This window comes from Malurus melanocephalus, unplaced genomic scaffold (assembly GCF_030028575.1).
Source record: "Malurus melanocephalus ecotype Western Australia unplaced genomic scaffold, MMel_1.1 scaffold_290, whole genome shotgun sequence".
In the NCBI taxonomy this organism is placed as follows: domain Eukaryota; kingdom Metazoa; phylum Chordata; class Aves; order Passeriformes; family Maluridae; genus Malurus; species Malurus melanocephalus.
The window spans coordinates 498,765-517,843 of NW_026623522.1; the positions used below are offsets into that span (position 1 = coordinate 498,765).

At 37.4% G+C, this 19,079-nt stretch overlaps 1 protein-coding gene across 2 annotated transcripts in view; it reads left to right on the forward strand.

The window, feature by feature from the left end:
• CDK14 (cyclin dependent kinase 14) overlaps positions 1-19,079 on the forward strand; it is a 310,018-nt gene that overhangs the window by 129,800 nt on the left and 161,139 nt on the right. For both annotated transcript variants that reach the window (XM_057376776.1, XM_057376777.1), the window contains exon 7: positions 15,920-15,982. In XM_057376776.1, coding sequence (XP_057232759.1) covers positions 15,920-15,982 — 63 coding nt within the window. The remainder of the gene's footprint in view (positions 1-15,919; positions 15,983-19,079) is intronic.

Consider the following 19,079-nt stretch of genomic DNA (forward strand, 5'->3'; position numbering starts at 1 on the left):
GCTCCTAAAGGATCTTGTACTGTTGGGTTGACTTTTCAAACCTACTCTGCCTCACAGTTATCGTTTGTTTATTGGAGCTTTTTCTTTATTGATGTGATCAGGTAAATCAAAAAAGTGGAAAATAATGTAAGGAAGAAGAACAGTACAGAAATGCTTAATGGATAGCTGTGAAAAGCATATATCAAGTTTAAATGGCTTTTTTCATGATTGGCTTGTGCAGAGTGTCTATTTATAAACAATGTCAGTTAAAAAAAAAAAAGTCTGGTGAATGCCGTTTAGATTTTGGATTTTTTTTTTTTTGCCATGACTAATGCTTTACCTATTAATTAAAACTTCAATTTACATAGTAGGCAGTGTAAGGATCTAATTGTGTTGAGAGTATTACTTTCCAAAGTACTGGCCTTGGCCTCCTAATTAATCTTTTYAGTTTTTCTAAGACAAACATATGGCATTTATGTCGAACTCTGTTAGCATTTAGCTGTGGAATTATGCAATGTACTATCATAATTAACCTCCCAGTTTTCACAGATGGGCCCAAGAACATGTAATTTAAAAGAAACAAATGAGTTTAGAGACAGTTAGTTTTTCAGTATTATATCAATTATTGTGTTGTCTGTAAGACATTGCATTTATAAAGTACAGGGATTGCTAGTGTTACTCTAAATACATCTCTGCTTAAGACAGATGGAATTGTTTTGTGTATTTCTTGGGGGCAGGCCTTAATTTTTACATGATAATGCACACAGCATCACAGAATCATGCCTGGACAAGCCGTTCACCTTGTGTAWTTACATAAAAGTGCTACACTGTGAGGGTGTGGGTATTCAGCTGCAGAATGTTTGATACAGTATGTATTTTTACCTCAGGTATTGGTACAGCAATAAAAATTTAATTCCTTTTCTTAAAATCAGTGATTTTCCTGATGCTGACTTACACACTGAATCAGCATAGGAAAAGCCTTGATACTTAATTTTATGCAATGGCCTGTGTACACTTATTTGCATATTTTTACATGAACACATTTTGCAGTCCCACTTAGCAGCAGCTGTATTTAGCTGTATTCTTCAGAACTGGTTGAGAAATTAGATGTATGGAATATGTTTCTCCCTAAAATAGATGTTTTGCSTATTATGCTAATTTCAAATTTCTGGATTTTACATTTTTGTTTATTACACTGATGCAGATTTCTGGATTTTATATCCAGGAAGGTTGTTTAGACTCTGGCTCCCAGCCATGAGTTGTATCATGGTGTACTGTCCATGGTCAGTGCAGACACAGATTAAGCTTCATGCAGTGGCACATTGTTCTGGGTTCCCTTAGCTCCATTTCCTTAGAATGGGATTTTCAGCAAGGGACCAGCCCTGCTGGTGGTTGCACCTTTTGGTTCCCATGCTGTTTGGTAGCCATTGAGACTGTTTCAGAATCTAATTTAGCAATGGTTTCCAACTGTKCCAAGTAAATTTTAGTGTTTAGGCTGGTGAGCAGTCTCTCAAGGTGATGCTCTGGAAGAAGGGAAGGATACTTTATTCTCTCCAAACTGCCTAAACACTTGRTAATATTGACTTTTAACATGTTCCTGCGCTTGAGATGACAGAATTGCTTAAAAAGAGTCACTTTTCATTGAGTGCCTTTCATTCAATGTAAAGTTATAGTCTGATTAAGCAGCTAATGCTCTCTGATAACACTTGAGAATGCCCAATAACCTGAACTCAGTTCTTGTGGGTGTGCACGATACAGGTTTTAATTGCATGATTGCAATGTTCTCATTTGTTCCTTTTGTTAAAAAGCTTCCATTCAGTGCACAGTATGAATGTGTRGAGGCAAAAATTACAATTGTCCATTTAAATGTACAAATTCTGGCTGGTTGAGTATGCAATCTAGATGTGTAATTGCTGTTACTTAGCTCTGTATCTGTAATGTCTGGTTTGTTGTTATTTTAACACCTGTGCGTGGTTTAGCTCAATCATATGAGCAATTTGCACTGAAATAAGTAAAAATATTCATGTGATTAAAATTCCATGGTGGTAATTTTATGTATGTTTCTCAATGACTGAAACCTAACAACCTAGAAGGGATTGAATTTGATTTATTTCACAAAGTAACATCATGGAACTGATACACTATTGCCATTGATCACTATTGACTTTTTCAAACATAGTAAAAGACGTTTGAGTGAGATGTCATGACTAAATTAGGAACAARCAGTTAGTGATCCTAGAGTTCTCAGAAAATGGAAACTTTGAGTTATTAGGTTGGTGATGATTCCATTGGGAAAACAATACTGGTGAAACATCTGAGGTTATCGGAGGTGTTTGGTTTCAGCATTGACCCTGAAAGAGTAGAATGAAATTTAATTTCATGTAGCACCTTTCATTGTAAAATGCATTACAGTAATAAGTTAAAAGCTGAAAGCAGAATAGCCTCTGAAACAAAACATGGCAGTCATTAAATTCTCTGAGTCCTTCAAATTAGCTTTTTAATATGTATGTCTGTCAGATAAAAAMGGCAGTTTTTTAACTTTAACCTTGGTGGTCTGCAAAGCCGAGAAAAGTCAGTCATTAAAAATTCTGTCTGAAAGTTGAAGACCAGGAGAAATTAATTCTCCATACAAACATTTTGGTGGTGAATGTGGAGCTGTATTTGCTGTGGAAGACAATAAAGGGAGCTTGCTTGCTTCTTTTGAACAAAAGAACTTGAAAATAGTTTAAAATACAGTACCTTGTTAACTTTTGTGTTCTTTGCTAACTTTTACATCAGCATATTGTACAGGTTGCTTAGAGCTCAGTTTTATCATGGGGTGACTGAGAACCATTGCTTATTACCTGGGGAGTTTTGAGCTGCTTAGAATTTCCTCTACAAAGCCTSAATGTCTGATAGTCTTTTGTGTATAGAATGGTAAAGAAAATTATTTCTGTATAGTTAACTGGGATATGCCAAACAAGACCTGAAAACTAGATTTTGAYACATTTGCATATGTTGTCTGAGAGTGCAGTGACTTCCCAAAGTAAAAGGTCAGTTCAGCTTTAAGTTCAGTGGAGGAGTGTGACTGTTCCCACAGGCTTTGTTCCCTTCTTCGCCAGGCTCTGTTCAGGTGTTAATTTAGATAATCTTAGAGGATGGTGGCTTTAGTGCAAGTGTCACTGATACAGCCAGCTTTGCCCAAGAAGGTCTGAATTTTACAGGAGAGATCTCAGTCATATTGAGAGATCTCTGAGGATGGGCTCACATCTGTTTGCTCTAAAATGATCATTGTTGCTACCGTCTGTTTCTTGGCTTGTTTGTTTAAAAGGAAGATGACTGAATTTAGAAACATTTAATTGCTAAAAGGCAATCCTAAGCAATACGTATTTGCTACAGGCTTCGTAAAATGATAATGAGGTTTTTAGTATTATGCATAATTATATAAGTATATTATTATCAATAAATGAACCRGCAGCTCGTCCTATTCCTGGCAAGTGAAAGTGAGCTTATGTAGCACTACTTTACATCGTGCTTTCAATATTTATGAACTAGGTTTGCAACAAGAACAGATACTTATAATTGGGAGGATGAGTAATGAGCAATATTATGTCTGCCTCAACAGTGAAAAAGCTCCAGACTAATCTAATAATGTAATTTAAACCCAAGCATTTGCAATTACCTTACCAATTTTAATATTGTATGTTAATAGTGTATGTTTTTCCTTCCAGAAATTACTTTCCATTAAAGAAGAAAGTTTGATTCTCATTGCTTCATTACARCAGCTAAAATAAGTTGTTATACAATGAGTTTACTTAATAGTTCATTACATTTCACTCCCATTTCCTGTAAAAAAATAGATGAGAGTTTCTCATTTTAAAACTCACTGGAAATTGACATATATACTCTGTATCAGAACTACCCAGCTGAGATTTTGAATTTGTCTTGGGACAAATTTGTCTTACRTAATACTTACGAAGTATTATGTAAGAAAATGGGCAAAATGCATTCTCTGCAAGGGTCAAAAAATTTTTCAGTGAAAAATTTCAATTTCTTCTAACTTGATAATTTGGATCAAACACTATCACACTATTACACTATTATACTATTACACTATTACTATTACACTATTACTCTATTACACTTTATTACATTATTACACTATTACGCTATTACATGATTACACTGTTTTCCATTTCTATTTGTTTTAATTAGGTAACAAGTATTGAAACTAAAGCTAGGATGGCATTGATTGTTTGTGAGAACAARCCAAAATAGCCACAATTTTTTGTGGGTGAGAGTGCAGGGAAAATCAGTAGCGTCCCAGAGCTGCTTTTGCACTCTTGTCACTGGGATCCTTCGGTGGTGTGTGATACCTAGGAAGGAACTGGGCAATAGAAGGAAGGAGTCTTCTAGTCCTTGACTGAGAGTGAAACTTCTTTGGAGGCTTAACTACATTATTTTTGTGTGAAAGTGAAATGATTGGTGATTTTATTCACATTTGAAAAAAGGGTGCCTGTCTAGGTATGGTAAGCAAGGGCTGAAGTTTAGGGAAGCTCTGCAGCAAGCCAGGTGCCTGCAGTCACCTCTTGGCAGACACCCTTGGTTACTGTGAGAGTGTTTGTCCTCTCTGGGAAGGAGCAGAGCCACTGAGGGCTCCCAGCATGGGAGCAGTTGACTTTAGTAGTTTTCATTTACCTTGACCAGAGAAGGAGCTGTTCCCCTGTAGTTTAACCCCTGCCTTGTGCCCCGGGTTTGCCTCGGGTCACATTGCTTGGATTACAATCAAAAAGGTGACACAACAAGGCTGAGAGTAAACAGAGAGAAAGGAAACCCTGTGCTATTCAGAAGAGGCAATAAGGGAATACTGCTCYTGGGAAAGCCGTGTTTTTCAAGCTTTAATGAGTTGATCAGGGACAGGAGYTGCTCATGTCCAAGTATAGGCTGGAAAGGCAAACAAAATAAGCTTCAGRAGGGAGGCAGTGAGGTGGGATTTCAGAAGGAAATTTCTTAGTGCTTTGCTGAGAGGTAAAGACTGTGCCAGACATGGGAATCAGCGGGAAAGAAGGAACGAAAAATTATATTAAAATTTAAATAAAAATACTCCTTCTAGGCTAAGAATTTTACACAGGTGTAGMAAGGGCAGATGGTACTCATRCAATATTCTTGGGCATAYGGTGTGACTCTTGGGGATGGTGCCGTGGGAGGTCCCTGTGGGTCCCTTCCAACTCAGCTCTGACTTTGTAGAATTTCCARATGTTATGTAGRCTTCATRTGGAGGGCACTTGCTAATGAGTAGATGTATTAATAAAATTTACCAAGATTTACAGTCCAGCAAGCTGGAAGGCTGTGTGTATCTGAAGGACCAAGTTTTGTACAATTTGCCAATGGGTAGTAAATATTGATTAGATTTGTGGTGCGCTGTGCACCATTTAATAATTAGCATCTGTTTTGAAGTATTAACAAGTGCATTCAATGCAGTAGTATTGTTTTGAAGTATTAACAAGTGCATTCAATGTAAGTGTTAAAAAAAAACACAAAAAAAACCAAAAAAAAACCCAAACAAAAAACAAAAAAACCCAAAACCCTGAAACAATACACACAACAAAATCAAAGCATAAGAAACATCCAGAGTTGAGCTGGCAGGTGGAGTACGGGAAATCACGTGAGATGCTCTGTCTTCTGACAGATCCCAATTAGTTTTTTCCTAAATTACAGATAAAAATTCAAGTGTCATTGCAGTTCAGCAAAAACCCATACGTGTAGTGAGATGCATTTGCATGGCAGACAAGCCAGTGATGACACTCARTACAGGTAAGGCCACCATCCTGAGGGGTAAATTTGTACACACAAGGARGACATGAATCAGCTGGAGACCTGAGGGGGAAAAAGACAAGAATGAGTAAACATCGAGAATAAAGCTTCAAAGGAAAAGTCAAAGTAAGTAGGGCTCTTAAGAGTTGGGGATAGAAAAAGGATGAGACATTTACAACCTTTAAATATATCATAGAGAAAGTCAGTGACCTATTTCTTTGTGAATGGTAAAGAGGATAAAAAAAGAAAATCTGAAATTACAGTAAGAAAGATAAATCCCAGGAATGCCTCTTTCATGGTAACAATAATAAAGCACTAAATAAGCTACKATGGGGTGATGGTTTGTCTAATATTGTTAGTTTTTGAAGAACAATTAAGGCAAATAATCAACAGAATTATGCCACTGATAGTAGATATAGGCAAGATTATTATTTTTTTTATTTTTTGAAGTCCTGTCTAYATGTATCTTTCTGAATCATAATTTTCATCAGTAAAATATGAACATTTTTAGTCTTTCAGTGAAGTCAATATGCTGTTCCTTTCCTCCTCAGGAACTGAAGAAAAAAATGTATCAGTTTATTTTACTACTTTAAACAAATTTTTAAACAAGAAATCCTAGCTGTAAGTTTTTTGTTTATTTGTTTGTTTGTGTTGGTTTGTCGGTTGGGTTTTTTTAAGTAATTAATTATTTCTATGTTATAGATTTCTGGGCAGCTCTACCACCAGTAGTTCTGGTGTCATCCCACATATTCCTTATCTTTTAATTTCAGTCATAAGCTGGCATTGCCTAGGTCCCTCTGAGGTGAAATCTGACAGTATCTCAACTTGCACTAGGGACTCTCCAGTGTCATTAAACATTTTTCCTCAGGTTCTCTTTAATAATATGGGTTGTAGCTCTTATTTCATTCCTCTTAAAATGTGAAGCTCTGATTTATCCAGTGCAGATTGAAAAAAAAAAAAAAAAAAAAAAAAAAAAAAAAACACCAAAACCATCCAAAACCTACTGTTTGGAGAGTGATGATTACTATAATTTTAAATCTTAAAAATAGATTTTTACTTCCTGAACAAAGTATGTAGCTTTGTGCTAATTTAGTCGTATTGATAAAAATACATCTATGCAATCTTTGAAAACAGAAACTTGAGGTGAGCAGTTCTGGCAAAATAATAGTAGTAAAAATCCTACAGTCAGAATGAATAAATCAATAATTGGAGATATCTTTGTGTTTATAGTTTTGTGATGTAAAAGATAATTAAGAAATGGTGAATAGGGGWAACTTAATCTCCCTCTCATTTTCAGGTACCTATAGGAGTTGTGATATTTGTCTCCACTATAGGGAGAATCAAACTTSAGTAATAAGCAGGGCCAGCTCTTGAAAGTTAAAAAGCCCTATTATTTTTTTCTGTTTTATTACTTTGAGTAAAGACAATCTAATCCATGGAAGTATGACTTTTCTTTTGTGCCTTGCAGTCTGAGCTGAGTATTTCCCTATGAATTTTTTTTAAATCTTACAAATGTGCATGGACAGTTAGGATTAGGATGGATGACAGGAAAATATCACTCAGCCAGTGTGAAGAGAGATCTACATAGGATGTGGAAGCTTTTAAAGAAAGTCTTTCCACTGGTCATTTCCTGCTCTGAAGGTGGCCTTTTATTCGAAGCCCAGCACACCAGGAAGGGCTCTTGTGCTGGTTAAGCTTGGGAGGGTACAAATGTATGATCCATGGCCAATGCCATGTCAATATTGGTGTGGATACCTGACTAGTGTGGCTGTATGTGGGTTGTCAGCCTCCATGCCATGTATGGGTTCTGCTTACGTGGTCCTGGAGTAAAAACTCTCACCATGAGCTCATGGGTGTCTTCCATGCTCTAACAAGAAGCTTTTTTTTGTGTCTTCAAATTTTTATTGTTTAGTTTTGTTTGTTTGTTTTTTTATATGTGCATATCGTGGTCAGTGCTGTGGAAGCTCAATGACAAAACAAATTAGAGAAAAAGTGAACGTACACTGTGCCCTTGTGGGCACAGCTTACAAAATTTGTGGGCACATGTGTTACAGCTTGCAAAATTTGTCCCAGCTCTGTTGATTTTGGGGTCTCTAAGTCCATCACAGTTTGCACAAGCTGATTATTTGATGCTAGGTTTTGATCAGACTAAACAGGAATTCCTACTGATTTTTGCAATGTCGTGCTTTTGCTCAAATAATCTCATTAAATTAAGTGGGTTTCCTCTCCATAACCTGATTTACTAAGAACACAAAACTGATAGAATTATTAAGGTGGCCAGAGAATAAGGAGGAGGATAAACTAGCATCTTTAAAAAGATTGTATTTTGTTGAAGATCTCTCAGTCCATTCAGCAATTCTTTCCTCAGTGGTGTGTGTTTCACTTGTCTGTAAGGAGCCAGATTATTCTCTGTGAAATGAGCAGGGGCTTTGTATCCATAAATAAATTTATCTTTTCTAGTAACAGCCAAAAGTCAGACAACTGTGCATCCCTTTTTCTCTCTGGGATTTTCAGATAGGTTTCTATCTGTATYATGCACTCCCCCACCACCTAGCCTCCTTTTCTATATAGTATTGTTCATGTATTTTGAAGTATACTTATCTTTGTTGACAGTGTGAGAGAAATCCAGGGCACTGAAAACATCTTTAGCAGAATTGTTTTCATGAAAGGTGTCTTGTGGGGCAATTTTTTCTTTCTTGAATCCCTAATATGTATCTTTCCCCTGCTGCTTAGCCCAGCTGGTGTTGCTGCCTGCTGCTGTTTTGCTGGAAGTTGCTTAGGTATCACCCCGAGATAGCTTGTAGGGTATTTTCTGTTGGCATGGCTAACACTGTGTCATCTCATAGAGGGAAAAGATTGAACTATAGAAAGCCACAGAAAGACATGAAAATGAGAGTCCATGACACTTTGGAAAATACCAGTGACGTGAAATAAGTTTAAACTGTGGCACAGTAATCTGCAGAGTGCTTACGTTGGAGAATACATGCCATTTAAAAGGAATTAACTTTTTTGTTCTCCTGTCACTTCAAATATTCCCGGCGCCCRTGCTTTTATTGGTAAATTATATTATCGGTTTAAGAATTTGTTGGTGACAAAAGGGGAAGTATTTTAGTTGGGAAAGCTGCTAGGGCATAAATAATAATGTGTGTTCTCCTTTGAACAGAGAGGAATGGCTCCCAACAGCCTCGCTGCCTCAGTGGAGCAGCACAATCTGTCTGCTGCGTGATGGCATCGCCGGCAGCCAAATACTCCCGTTTTTGTTTTAATGGGAGGGTTCTTTCACGTTGCTGGTTTTACATGATGGGAATGCAGTTGGAAATGCTTCCTGTTCCATTCACAAGCCCCGGGCTCTCCGTGCATTTCAGCTTCAAAAATGACAGCTGAAACCAATTAGGCAGAATTATGGGACGTCTAAGTCACATGGAGATTTATCATGACTGAGGAAGAGGAGGGAAAGAGAATGTATTGCATGGGAAGTACAAGTGACTAATTTAATTAGAAGAGAATGGCAGTCACATTATTATTATGGAAAAGGCTTGGCGAAGTAGGGATCATTTCATGTCACTGGCCGTGCCTTTGAAAGGAAACGTCCTGCCCTTTGTCTAAATGCATTTGTGTTTGGTAACAGAGCCTCTGATTTCTGAGCAAGATAGTTGTGCCAAATACTTGATGTTAAAGTGAAGCAGTGAGCCTATCTGAGGACATTTCTAGCTTGTGGTTTACTCATCTATTCATAATTAGAATTCCTTCAAGAGGAGAARGGAAGAGTCTGCACCATCAACATTTGTCTTTTTTTTTTTTTCTGCTCTGTTTGCATACTTTCTGTTTTCCAGAACTGGGATGTAATGTATATAAACCTTGCTTCAGCTGTATAAATATCAGCCAGAATTCTTTTCCCTTCAGCAGATGCATATACACAGTATGCTCACAAACATAAACACACATGTGTCTAATTACATAAACCAGAGTCTTGCTGAACAAAAATAACCTTCATACAATTATACACTGCCCCAAGTTTAAAGCAAAACTCCAGTTCATCAATTTATTTCATCATGTGAGTCTGGAAGACAGTATTTCATAAGAAAAGKATATTTTTTGTAGAGTTGTCATAGTAGTTGACGGTATGCAGGAAAAATGAGTGAAAAATATTACAGAGAGAGTCTAAGCAATTGTGTATCTTTTGGGGTTTTTTTTTTTTGTTTGGTGTTTTTAGTCCTTGCATGACTTTGTTGATTTTTGTTTTGAATATGAGCAGTTATGTTGGAATAGCAACTTAATCCCTCTGTCATTTTCAGGTACTCATAGGAGTTGTAATACTTGTCTCCATTACAAGGGAGGAAACTATTTGCAGTTAATTAAAGTTTGGGTAAAAAACGGGCATTAGCTGATGTGCTTCTAAACTCACTCTGGAGATGAGACTAGCTCAACCAGCATTACTGAGCATGAGTTTTCTACCCCCTGTTCTAGGAAGAATTGTGCAGTCACTGCTGTATCTAGAAATTGTGCCATCTAGGCCAGGAAGGGTCAGGGTTTTTTTAATGGAGTTCTTGTTACTTGATGTGTGCACTGAGTAAAGGGTTTGTGTTTTAATGCAGGGAGAGAAGGTAACAAAAACTCTGAACAGGACCTGTCAAGGAGCTGTAGCTGTGTGTGCCAGAACCCTGAAGTCAAGGCACAGTGATATTCTGGCACACAGTACACAAATACAATTATTTGAAGGCAAAARTGCCAAAGTCTGCCTCAGGTTGTCTATACTTACTTTTACTTTCAGCCAAAATGGCCAAGATACCTTGAACTTGTATGTGGAGGATCCTCATTGTAAATATTGAAGCTGTACAGTATGGACTCGGAATTTAGGGGCAGCCTTTGTGCTGTGTGTAGCATTGAGTTATTATTTTGAAAATTGCCCTAAATTTGGTCAAGTGATAAGCTTCAGAAAAATAGTAAATTGTACTGAAGAACCATGTCTTTGGAGATTCCTCCTCTCTTCCCAATAATTTGTCTTTTGTCTCTCGCTTCAAATATTGTAGCTATTCATTTCCAAGGAAGTGAAATTGTTTCTGGGGAAGCCAGTAGTGGGAGGAGAGATCAAGTTGTTCACTTAAAGCACAACAGGTTTGCAGAAAGCATTGTTAGTGAGCTGCTAAAGTGAAGCCCTTAAAATTTGAGGACACCAAAATAAAGATGGCCTGTGCAATATCCTTTTTTTCATCCTTGTGGAAGCACCCGTTGTGCAGCTCTGCAGAGGATTATGTGATGAAGGTGTGTGATTGTTGAATTTCTCTCATTTTTTTGAGAGAAGTGTTGGACCTAGGGTGTCTTCTGAGGTTCCTGCCTCATTCAAAGYATCATTCCAAGTCAAGTCAGGTAATACTGCTGTAGAGAATTGGGCTCCATCCCTGCTGTATTGGRAATTCTCATCACCAGCAGAAATTGCTGTCATCTCAATTCTGGTGTGACAGATTTCTGCTATTCAGCATGAGATTCTCGGTCTCCTTTGCAAAAGCATTGCACATTTACAGTGAAGCCAGTGTTGCGGAGTAGTTGAGACAAGGCTCTCAGCCAGTCATGAGAAAGTGGAATGATTAGGTGGATTATGATTAGATTTATTGTTAATATGTATTTAAATATTACCAATGCATTTTMTACTCTTGTAGGCCAGTGTGCATCAAAATCAGTAACAACATATCAGCTGTGAGCATCCAGAGAGATCTTTCTGCAATGCCCTCCTGGTATTCTTAGCTTTGGACAAACCCCATTGTCCATCAGAGACAGCAAAAAGGAAGAGGGTGTGTGTGGGGGGGAAAAGGATGCACATGAAGACCAAAATAGGTTTCATTGCCACCACTGTCAGTCAAAACATAGATAGGAAAATAGTGCCAAATACTCCAAAAAGTCAAAACTTTTTAAAAATTTCTTTAAATAGAGTTGCCCAGATCAGTGATTCTTAGGATTTTTTTTCTCTTTGCTTTAATTCCCTAATTGATGAAACAAAGTTTGCCTTGTGTCCCCTGCATTGCTATGAAATTATTCTGTTTGTGAAGCATGTCAATAGCATAGCAATAAGCAGCGTAGGAAAACCTGTGAGATTCGTATTTCTCTCTTTAAATTTGTAAAAAGCCAGACACTGCAAGCTGTTTGAGAATAGAAGAAAAACCATAGCCATAACWTTTTTTTAGTCAAATACCTCCTACTTTGTTCAGTGAGTATGTCTAATCCTGGGGAGGAAAAAAGTATGTGATTACATTACACCTCTTAAGAGTTATMATAATGCACATTTAATGGGGAACAAATAAAACCCCACTAACTCTGGACTTCCCTAGATTTTKAATTCTTCTCTATAGAAACGTGATTTATTGCTGTTTATTGTTTCTTTGTATAGCTGTTATGAGCAGAGGAGTGTTCATAGAACACGGGTGGGCAAACTGGTGGAGTGTAAAGAGCAGGAATTAATGGAATTTTGAACTTAAACTAAAATATCAAATGTTCTGTCAGCATKGTGTAACTTTGGTRATTTATGTGTGTTGGGGATTAACWGTGTGGSTGATAGAGTTGTTACCAGCTAGCTYGAAGCAGAATTGGTCTAGCCAGGTCCACTTGGGATCAGAATGTCTGCAATTACTTGGAAGTYTCTGTACTGCATTCCCAGTGTATACTGCTTCCCTGTGAGATGTTCTCACCCTCTGAGGCAGTGGAGAAGGGACTGTAAAAAGTGTATTGGTTGGTTTGTTTCTTGTCTTTGTCCTTGTTTCAGTGTAGTTTTATGTTATTGCCGAAATGTACTTTGAATTTTCCTTTAGGGTGTATATTTTATTAGATCAGGGTGGTGACCACAGCAATGACTGCAGTGTCAGAGTGTAGCACAATGCATTTGCAGCCACTCTTCCACTTGGGAAARCACCTTGTCTTCCACCTTGAAATATGGCATGAAGAAAAAGACCCCATTCATCTAYATGGTACCGATTTCACGGAATACCATTAGGAAACTGCTTTCATCCAGCTTGCTCTCTTGTTTTCCTTTCTAATGCTTTCCTGAAACTTGCATTCATGTTGTCTTCTTCAATGTCAGTTGWGCACACAGGCACTGGAGCAGACACTTGGCAGCCAAAAGGGAAAACAGGTTTAGAAAGAGCTGTCTCTGCAGCACTGTCAGTTTTCCTGGCTGTACTAATGTTTAATTCAACGTGCATTCAGCCCCTACCTTGGGAAAAGAGGAGCAGCTGATGCTGCCTTTGCTTTGCTGCTGCCTTCTTTTTTTTTAAAGTGAGGAGCCATGTTCTCTAACATTGTAAGTGCTTTCACAGTTTGTACCATAATGTTTGGTTACTTTTATGAGAAGGACTCTCAGTTTTATGAGAGCAAATCATTGAAAGATTTGAACTGAAAAGGCATTCAATTTCTCTTCCCTGTCTGAATGGAGGTTTGGTAGAGATTCCTCTGTGTCTGTAGTGTGTGTGTAGGAAAAATAAATGAATGCCAGAAGACTGCAGCACAATGACTCCATATGGTTTCCAGGATTCTGAGGAAATTGCTGCATGCACTGAATTTTAGGTAGATGTRTTCAATCAGTTGTTGAAGTTTTTGATGGTTAAACTGATGGCAGAAGGTTTTGTCAGGCTCCCAGTTGTCTTCATCCTTGGGATAGGAAGAATGGGTTGATGGATAATGCAAGCAAGATCATTGTTGATGTTTCTACTTGGAGAAAATGCATCCAAATAGTAATGGAAATATAAGTGTAATAAAATGGGCTTATCCTCACCATTTATTACATGTGTATTAGAAATAAATATGACACTGGTATTCCTAGTGTGGTGACTCTGAATAGGATGAAAAGCTTTTGGTGAATAAAACTCTGCAGTTAGTGGGTTGCTGGCATGGTAGGGCTTTAGGAATGGGACCTTCAGAAGTGCCACTGGGTTTGTGTTCCTCTGATCTGGTTTCTGTCAGCTGACCAGTAGCAAATCAAAGAAATCAGTAGAAGGTGAAGGAGGCAATAAACTTCCCACCTCCCAGGCTATCTGTCACTCACAAAGGCTGACAGACTGAACTGTGAGGAAATGATAATTCCTCGAGGGAGCGTGCTATGCTCTGGGGCTGTGATGTCTGGGTCTGAGGATGGGACAGCGCTTCCCTGGCCACCCTAATGCACTGTCCAAAGTGAAATTCCAGGCTTTTCTTTAAAATTCTCTTGAGCACTGCAGGTGCTAGCACTATTCAAAGTCTGGCATTTCTCTTCAGTGAAAGATAACCCATCAAAATGAGTGGATTCCCACAAATTTCTTATTTAACATCAGCCATCACCTGTAGTAATGGTATTTCAGCTGATATTTTGCCAGAGGCAGACTCTTGTGCTGGGATTAGTACTCAAAACCTGTTAGTTCATTAAAACAAAAGACAAGGTTAGCAGATGACTTTGTTTAAGTATGTTTTCTTGGGGTTGATACAGTAAATAAAACAAAAATGTGTGATGYGGTGATGCATATTGAAGGATGGCTGGTTCATTTGTTGTGTGGTTTATTGATAGAGGCCCAGAAAACTCACYGGGAGAATGGAAGAGGAATATGTTCCTTAAGGATAAAGATTTTACTGAAATGAAGAATAAGTCTTTAAACTTAATAGTCTTTATGCAAAATACACTTCTTTGCTACTAACAATCCACTGGTAGAATATTTTGAATTTATTTTTAAATTTTCTATGTAAATTCATTCACTGGTTTAAAAACTAGGAATTGAAGAATTGCTGGCTGTATCTTGCATTTTGGAATGATCTCCATTTCATTGTATTTAGTGTGGTTTGCCAGTTTGAGCATTCCCTCTGCCCTTGGGATACACACAYTGGCCATTCTGGGATTTGAGCAATTTTTTGCAGTCAGGGCTCTCGTTCTCTTGAGACAGTGTAAGAATTCCTGAAAATAGCTGTGCTAGTGCAGAGCCTAATCATCCAGTGCACCTTATATCTTTGCAATGTTAATTCTACATGCACAGTCTGGTTTTGTAAGTTTGTGATTTCAGAAGCATTTATGCAAGGCAGTTGTGACCAGAACGAGTTTTGTGTCTTGGGTGTGAACTCTCCTRTGTATCTGTTTAACTCTGCAAAGGAGTACTAAAGAATGCCTCTTGGTTTGGCAAATGTCACACAGAGAGATTATTCTGCTGTGTGGAAGGAGGCTTTTGTCCCAGACTCTCACTTTGAAAACTGCCTGTGTTTAGTTGGGCTGTTCTGTATGTGAGGCAGGTATTGCCAAGCAGCTTTTCAAGGAATGTTGGATGATTTTTACCAGATGTGTTCAGAAACCAGATGTGGAAGGCAGAGYCTATCACTGAGTATTTGCTGGTTAATTGAGTGCATACTTTTGGTTTTTTTATTCTGAACATAATTCCAGAAGCTGAGTTGTGCAAGCACATCAGGGAAGTATCATGCCATTTGACTGAAACCGTGCTGCAGAAGTGTAGAAATGTAAGAGAAGAATTCAGAGAAAAGTGTTTCCATAATAAAAGCAATAACTATTTATTGATTAAAAATAACATTTATCTATACATTGCAGGTCTGCTTTTTTTTCTATTTTTTTTTTTTCTGAAGAGATTGTATGCTATGTTTGTTGGGAATATAGGTAATTATGAAGTGAAAGCAGGTTTTGAATTTTCCATGAAGCTCTTTTCTAAAGTATCTGTATTTTATTTAATGTTTTTAATATGTGATTCTCTTTGAGCTGAAAAGGATTATCATTCGGTATTCTGATATGCAATGCCTTTCAGCTTTTTTTTCTAAACTTTTAAGCCCTCTTAATCGAGAATCACTATGAAATTATATTTAAAATGCAATATTTTAATGTGAACAATGAGAGTTGAGTGGTGTTGTATCTTTRTGGTGTTTATGGTGATACTGTCCTTACCAGTTTTAGAATGATACTAAAATTCAGGTAATTAATYTACCAAATGCAGGGTGTTAGAAAAAAATATTAATTTTCATTTGTTGAATATTCATATCATTTATCAAGGTTGTTAAATAAAATGAGTGTAAAGGTACATATGTGGCTGAAATAAAAATCTTATTTTCCATTTGTTCTGTCCACTCTTAAGTAGAAGGGTATTTATTGCTGCAGTCATACAGATATTAATACAGTTTTCTCCATCTGACTTTCTTTTAGCACACTGATTTATGTCAGTACATGGACAAACACCCTGGAGGGCTTCATCCAGAGAATGTGAAGGTAAGAGTCAAAAAGAGCACACATTCAAGGCAAATGCAATAGCAGTAACTTGTGAAAAATGTCATGTCAGTTGTTTCATAGAAACTGATTGCTAGCTAAAGGGAAAATGACTGGCATATTAATTATATTTTTAAATATTTGTTTTATTTAAAAATAATTACAAATTCATGTATTTGAGCATTCCCACTGTAGAACTTCTAAAGTTTGTAAARTTGAATCAGAGCCAAAATATATTCGTGAATGCTGTTAACAGCATTGGTAATCCCTCTCCTCCTTTTGAATATTTGCTGTTAAGACAATAATGCCCTAAAACCCCAGGGTAACATGCTTTAGGCTGTCACTGCTAGATCTTYAGTTAGGTAAGTCAGTGTGGGTTCACCAAGTTTGAGGGAACTATAAYTAATTGTATTAGCTGAATGTTCTGMTTTTTATATGAACATATARAATCTTCCCTAATCTTTTTGCTCACTTACTTGGATGAGATCAATATTTTCATAGCTGATCTCACTTTGGAAATTTTTTTTCCTTCTAAGGTAGATACTGGGAAACATGACATAGGAAGGAGAGAGTTTATTAGCAGGATTTAATTGAAAGACAGATGAGTAGAGACTTGATCCAGTTACTATTTGGGAAATGATTTTAGCATCAAACGGAAGCCAACCAGACATGCAGAATGTGTGGTGTGTAAATAGATCACTCAGATGATGTTTGTTACCCTTGTCTTGTACATGGACATCAGTCCCATTGTTGTTCTTCTTTGGAAATGTTTAAGTCTTCKCTTGTCATACTGAAAACTTTATTCCAGTATTTAAGTTACGGAAATGTAGAAGTTTGTGAAAACTCTCTCTCTCTCTTCTGGAAAAGTTAGAAACCCTGTTTGGTTTAAGAAAAYGAAAATTATTTTAAAGAGAAGAAGWATTTTTTCTTCTGCCATAGCTGATCATTGTTGCACATGATCAAGTAGCTTCATTAATTTTCTGTGTTCTTTGAATGAAAAGTGGCATCTACAATGTGTGAATTTAGATTAGAATTGCTGCCATCTAAAAAAAAAATTCCTCATTACTGCATATATTTGGCAAAAAAAAACCCCTTAAAATTTAAAAATAAAAGGGTTCTTTTTGAAAATACTTGGTGTGCATGCTGCAAGGTAGCATCATTGTAATGTCTGTCACTCAGACATTTTGCCAGTATGGTCAGGGAAAGCCTGTGGGTCTCATCCCATTGCCAGCTTCACTGGGCCTCCATGAGTGTGGCAGTGAAGGGGTGAAGTAGGACCTGCTTTTCCACCCCTAAAACTTCTGAGCTTTCTTCACTGCCCAGTTTCCTAAAGCAGAGTTTCAGGTGTTGAATGTGCTTGTTGAAACAAGGGGGTTGTGTTTCATTTCCTTGTGTGGATACTTTTATGTTAATTTCTCTGAGTTTTGGGGTAAATGGAGATGGTCTTTGAAGATTCTTTGTGCTGCTTCAGATTTGTAAGTTTTACTCCAGGGTTGCCGTGCTGTGTAGTCAGTGTAGCTGGAATTGTTCCCTGGTAAAAAAGACATAATAATTCACATAATTGGACTTTTATTTCATCACATCAGGGCCTAGTGAGCTTGTCTTTGATGAAGATGGATATAATAGTTGGCCTTGCTAGTSTGTCACTCCTCTAAATCCTGAGCTACCTGTCTTTCAAAACAGGAGCAAAATGCTRCTGTTTCCCTCTTTCAGAGGGAACTGCAGCAGCAGCATTTCCCTTTCAGATTTTGCTGCATGTATTCCTGTGGCCACCTGTACCATCTAATAGTGCTCAGCAACACTTTTGAAGCTTATAGGCACATTRGAAATATTTCTTTGAGTAGCCAAGTGTACAAGTGTAGCCAAGTGTACAAGTTTACAATCCTGATGTATGACTGGTTCAAGTTTTTTGAAGTCCCAATGGATTATTAATTAAAGTAATTGAGGGGAGAGGAAAAAAAATTTGAAAGTTGGAGCAGATGAAACTTCAATCAGCAGCTGAAATATGAGAAGTCCCATTGAACAATTAACCTTTTTTTTCCTCTTAAATAATATTGACAAAAATGTTTTATATATTTAGAAGACTCTCTTGCCAGGCCAGCAGCAAAGGCTAACCTTAATTATGCAGTAATTATTAAAACCTGGCATGATGATTTGAGATCCTACCACTTTAATGAATGAATCAGCCTGCTTGGGATTTTCAGTGCAATACCTGCTCTCAAAGCTGAGTTAAAAATAGCCAAGAGAGTGATTTCTTCAGCTGGGAGGACAGAAACCCAGTCATGTATGCTAAAAATTCCCAGACGTTCACCAGCATGCCAAACTAAAAGCTGGYGCTGCAGTTCTGTTTCAGAGGAAGTAAAGTGTTTTTTTCATAATACCTTCATGCTTTGTTGTGCTCTGCTCAGTTTGCTGACTTATGCAATTGGGAATCTKAGACTTTGCCACCTCTTTTGGTTTTAGCTTCTGGACAAAGTTGTCTGTTTGGATCCACAGCTGATTTCTAAAGGTTAAGCTGAGCCATATTAATTAGCCTTCCCCCCTGCTAGCCCCTTCTTTCCAGAGATCCTTCAATAATTTAACTTTTAGTCAGACTTTTGGACAGTGTTTGTTCAGACTCAGTGGTTGTGTGATCCCTAAATCCATTTTAAAAGCTTCTAGTTAAGCAATTATATTCCAGTAGCAATAAATTAGTCTCGGCTCTCTGGGGCTAACCTGTAGGATTAAGYCATTGATGCTCCCCCAGTATGACAAAAGACCCCCTGCCTTTTAATTTTGTTCTTGAGGAAAGTGCTGCCTACTGATGGATATTCCTTTCTGGCTTGTTGCCAGTTATTATAAATACAAACCCACATAATCATACATCTTTCTYTTCCCAAAGAATATGCACAGTAGTTCCTGTAAAACAGTATTTTATAGGAAGGCAGAAGCAAAACTATYATTTACTTACATTTTAGTTTCTAAAGGATATCTTCAGTCTAATTATATTTCTGAATTTTCTCTGTATTTGTAAGCCAAAGACAATGCTTGTTCCCTCAGGCTTACTTTTAAATGAAGAATTGTAAATAGAATAAAAATCCAAATTACTTTGATGGACACA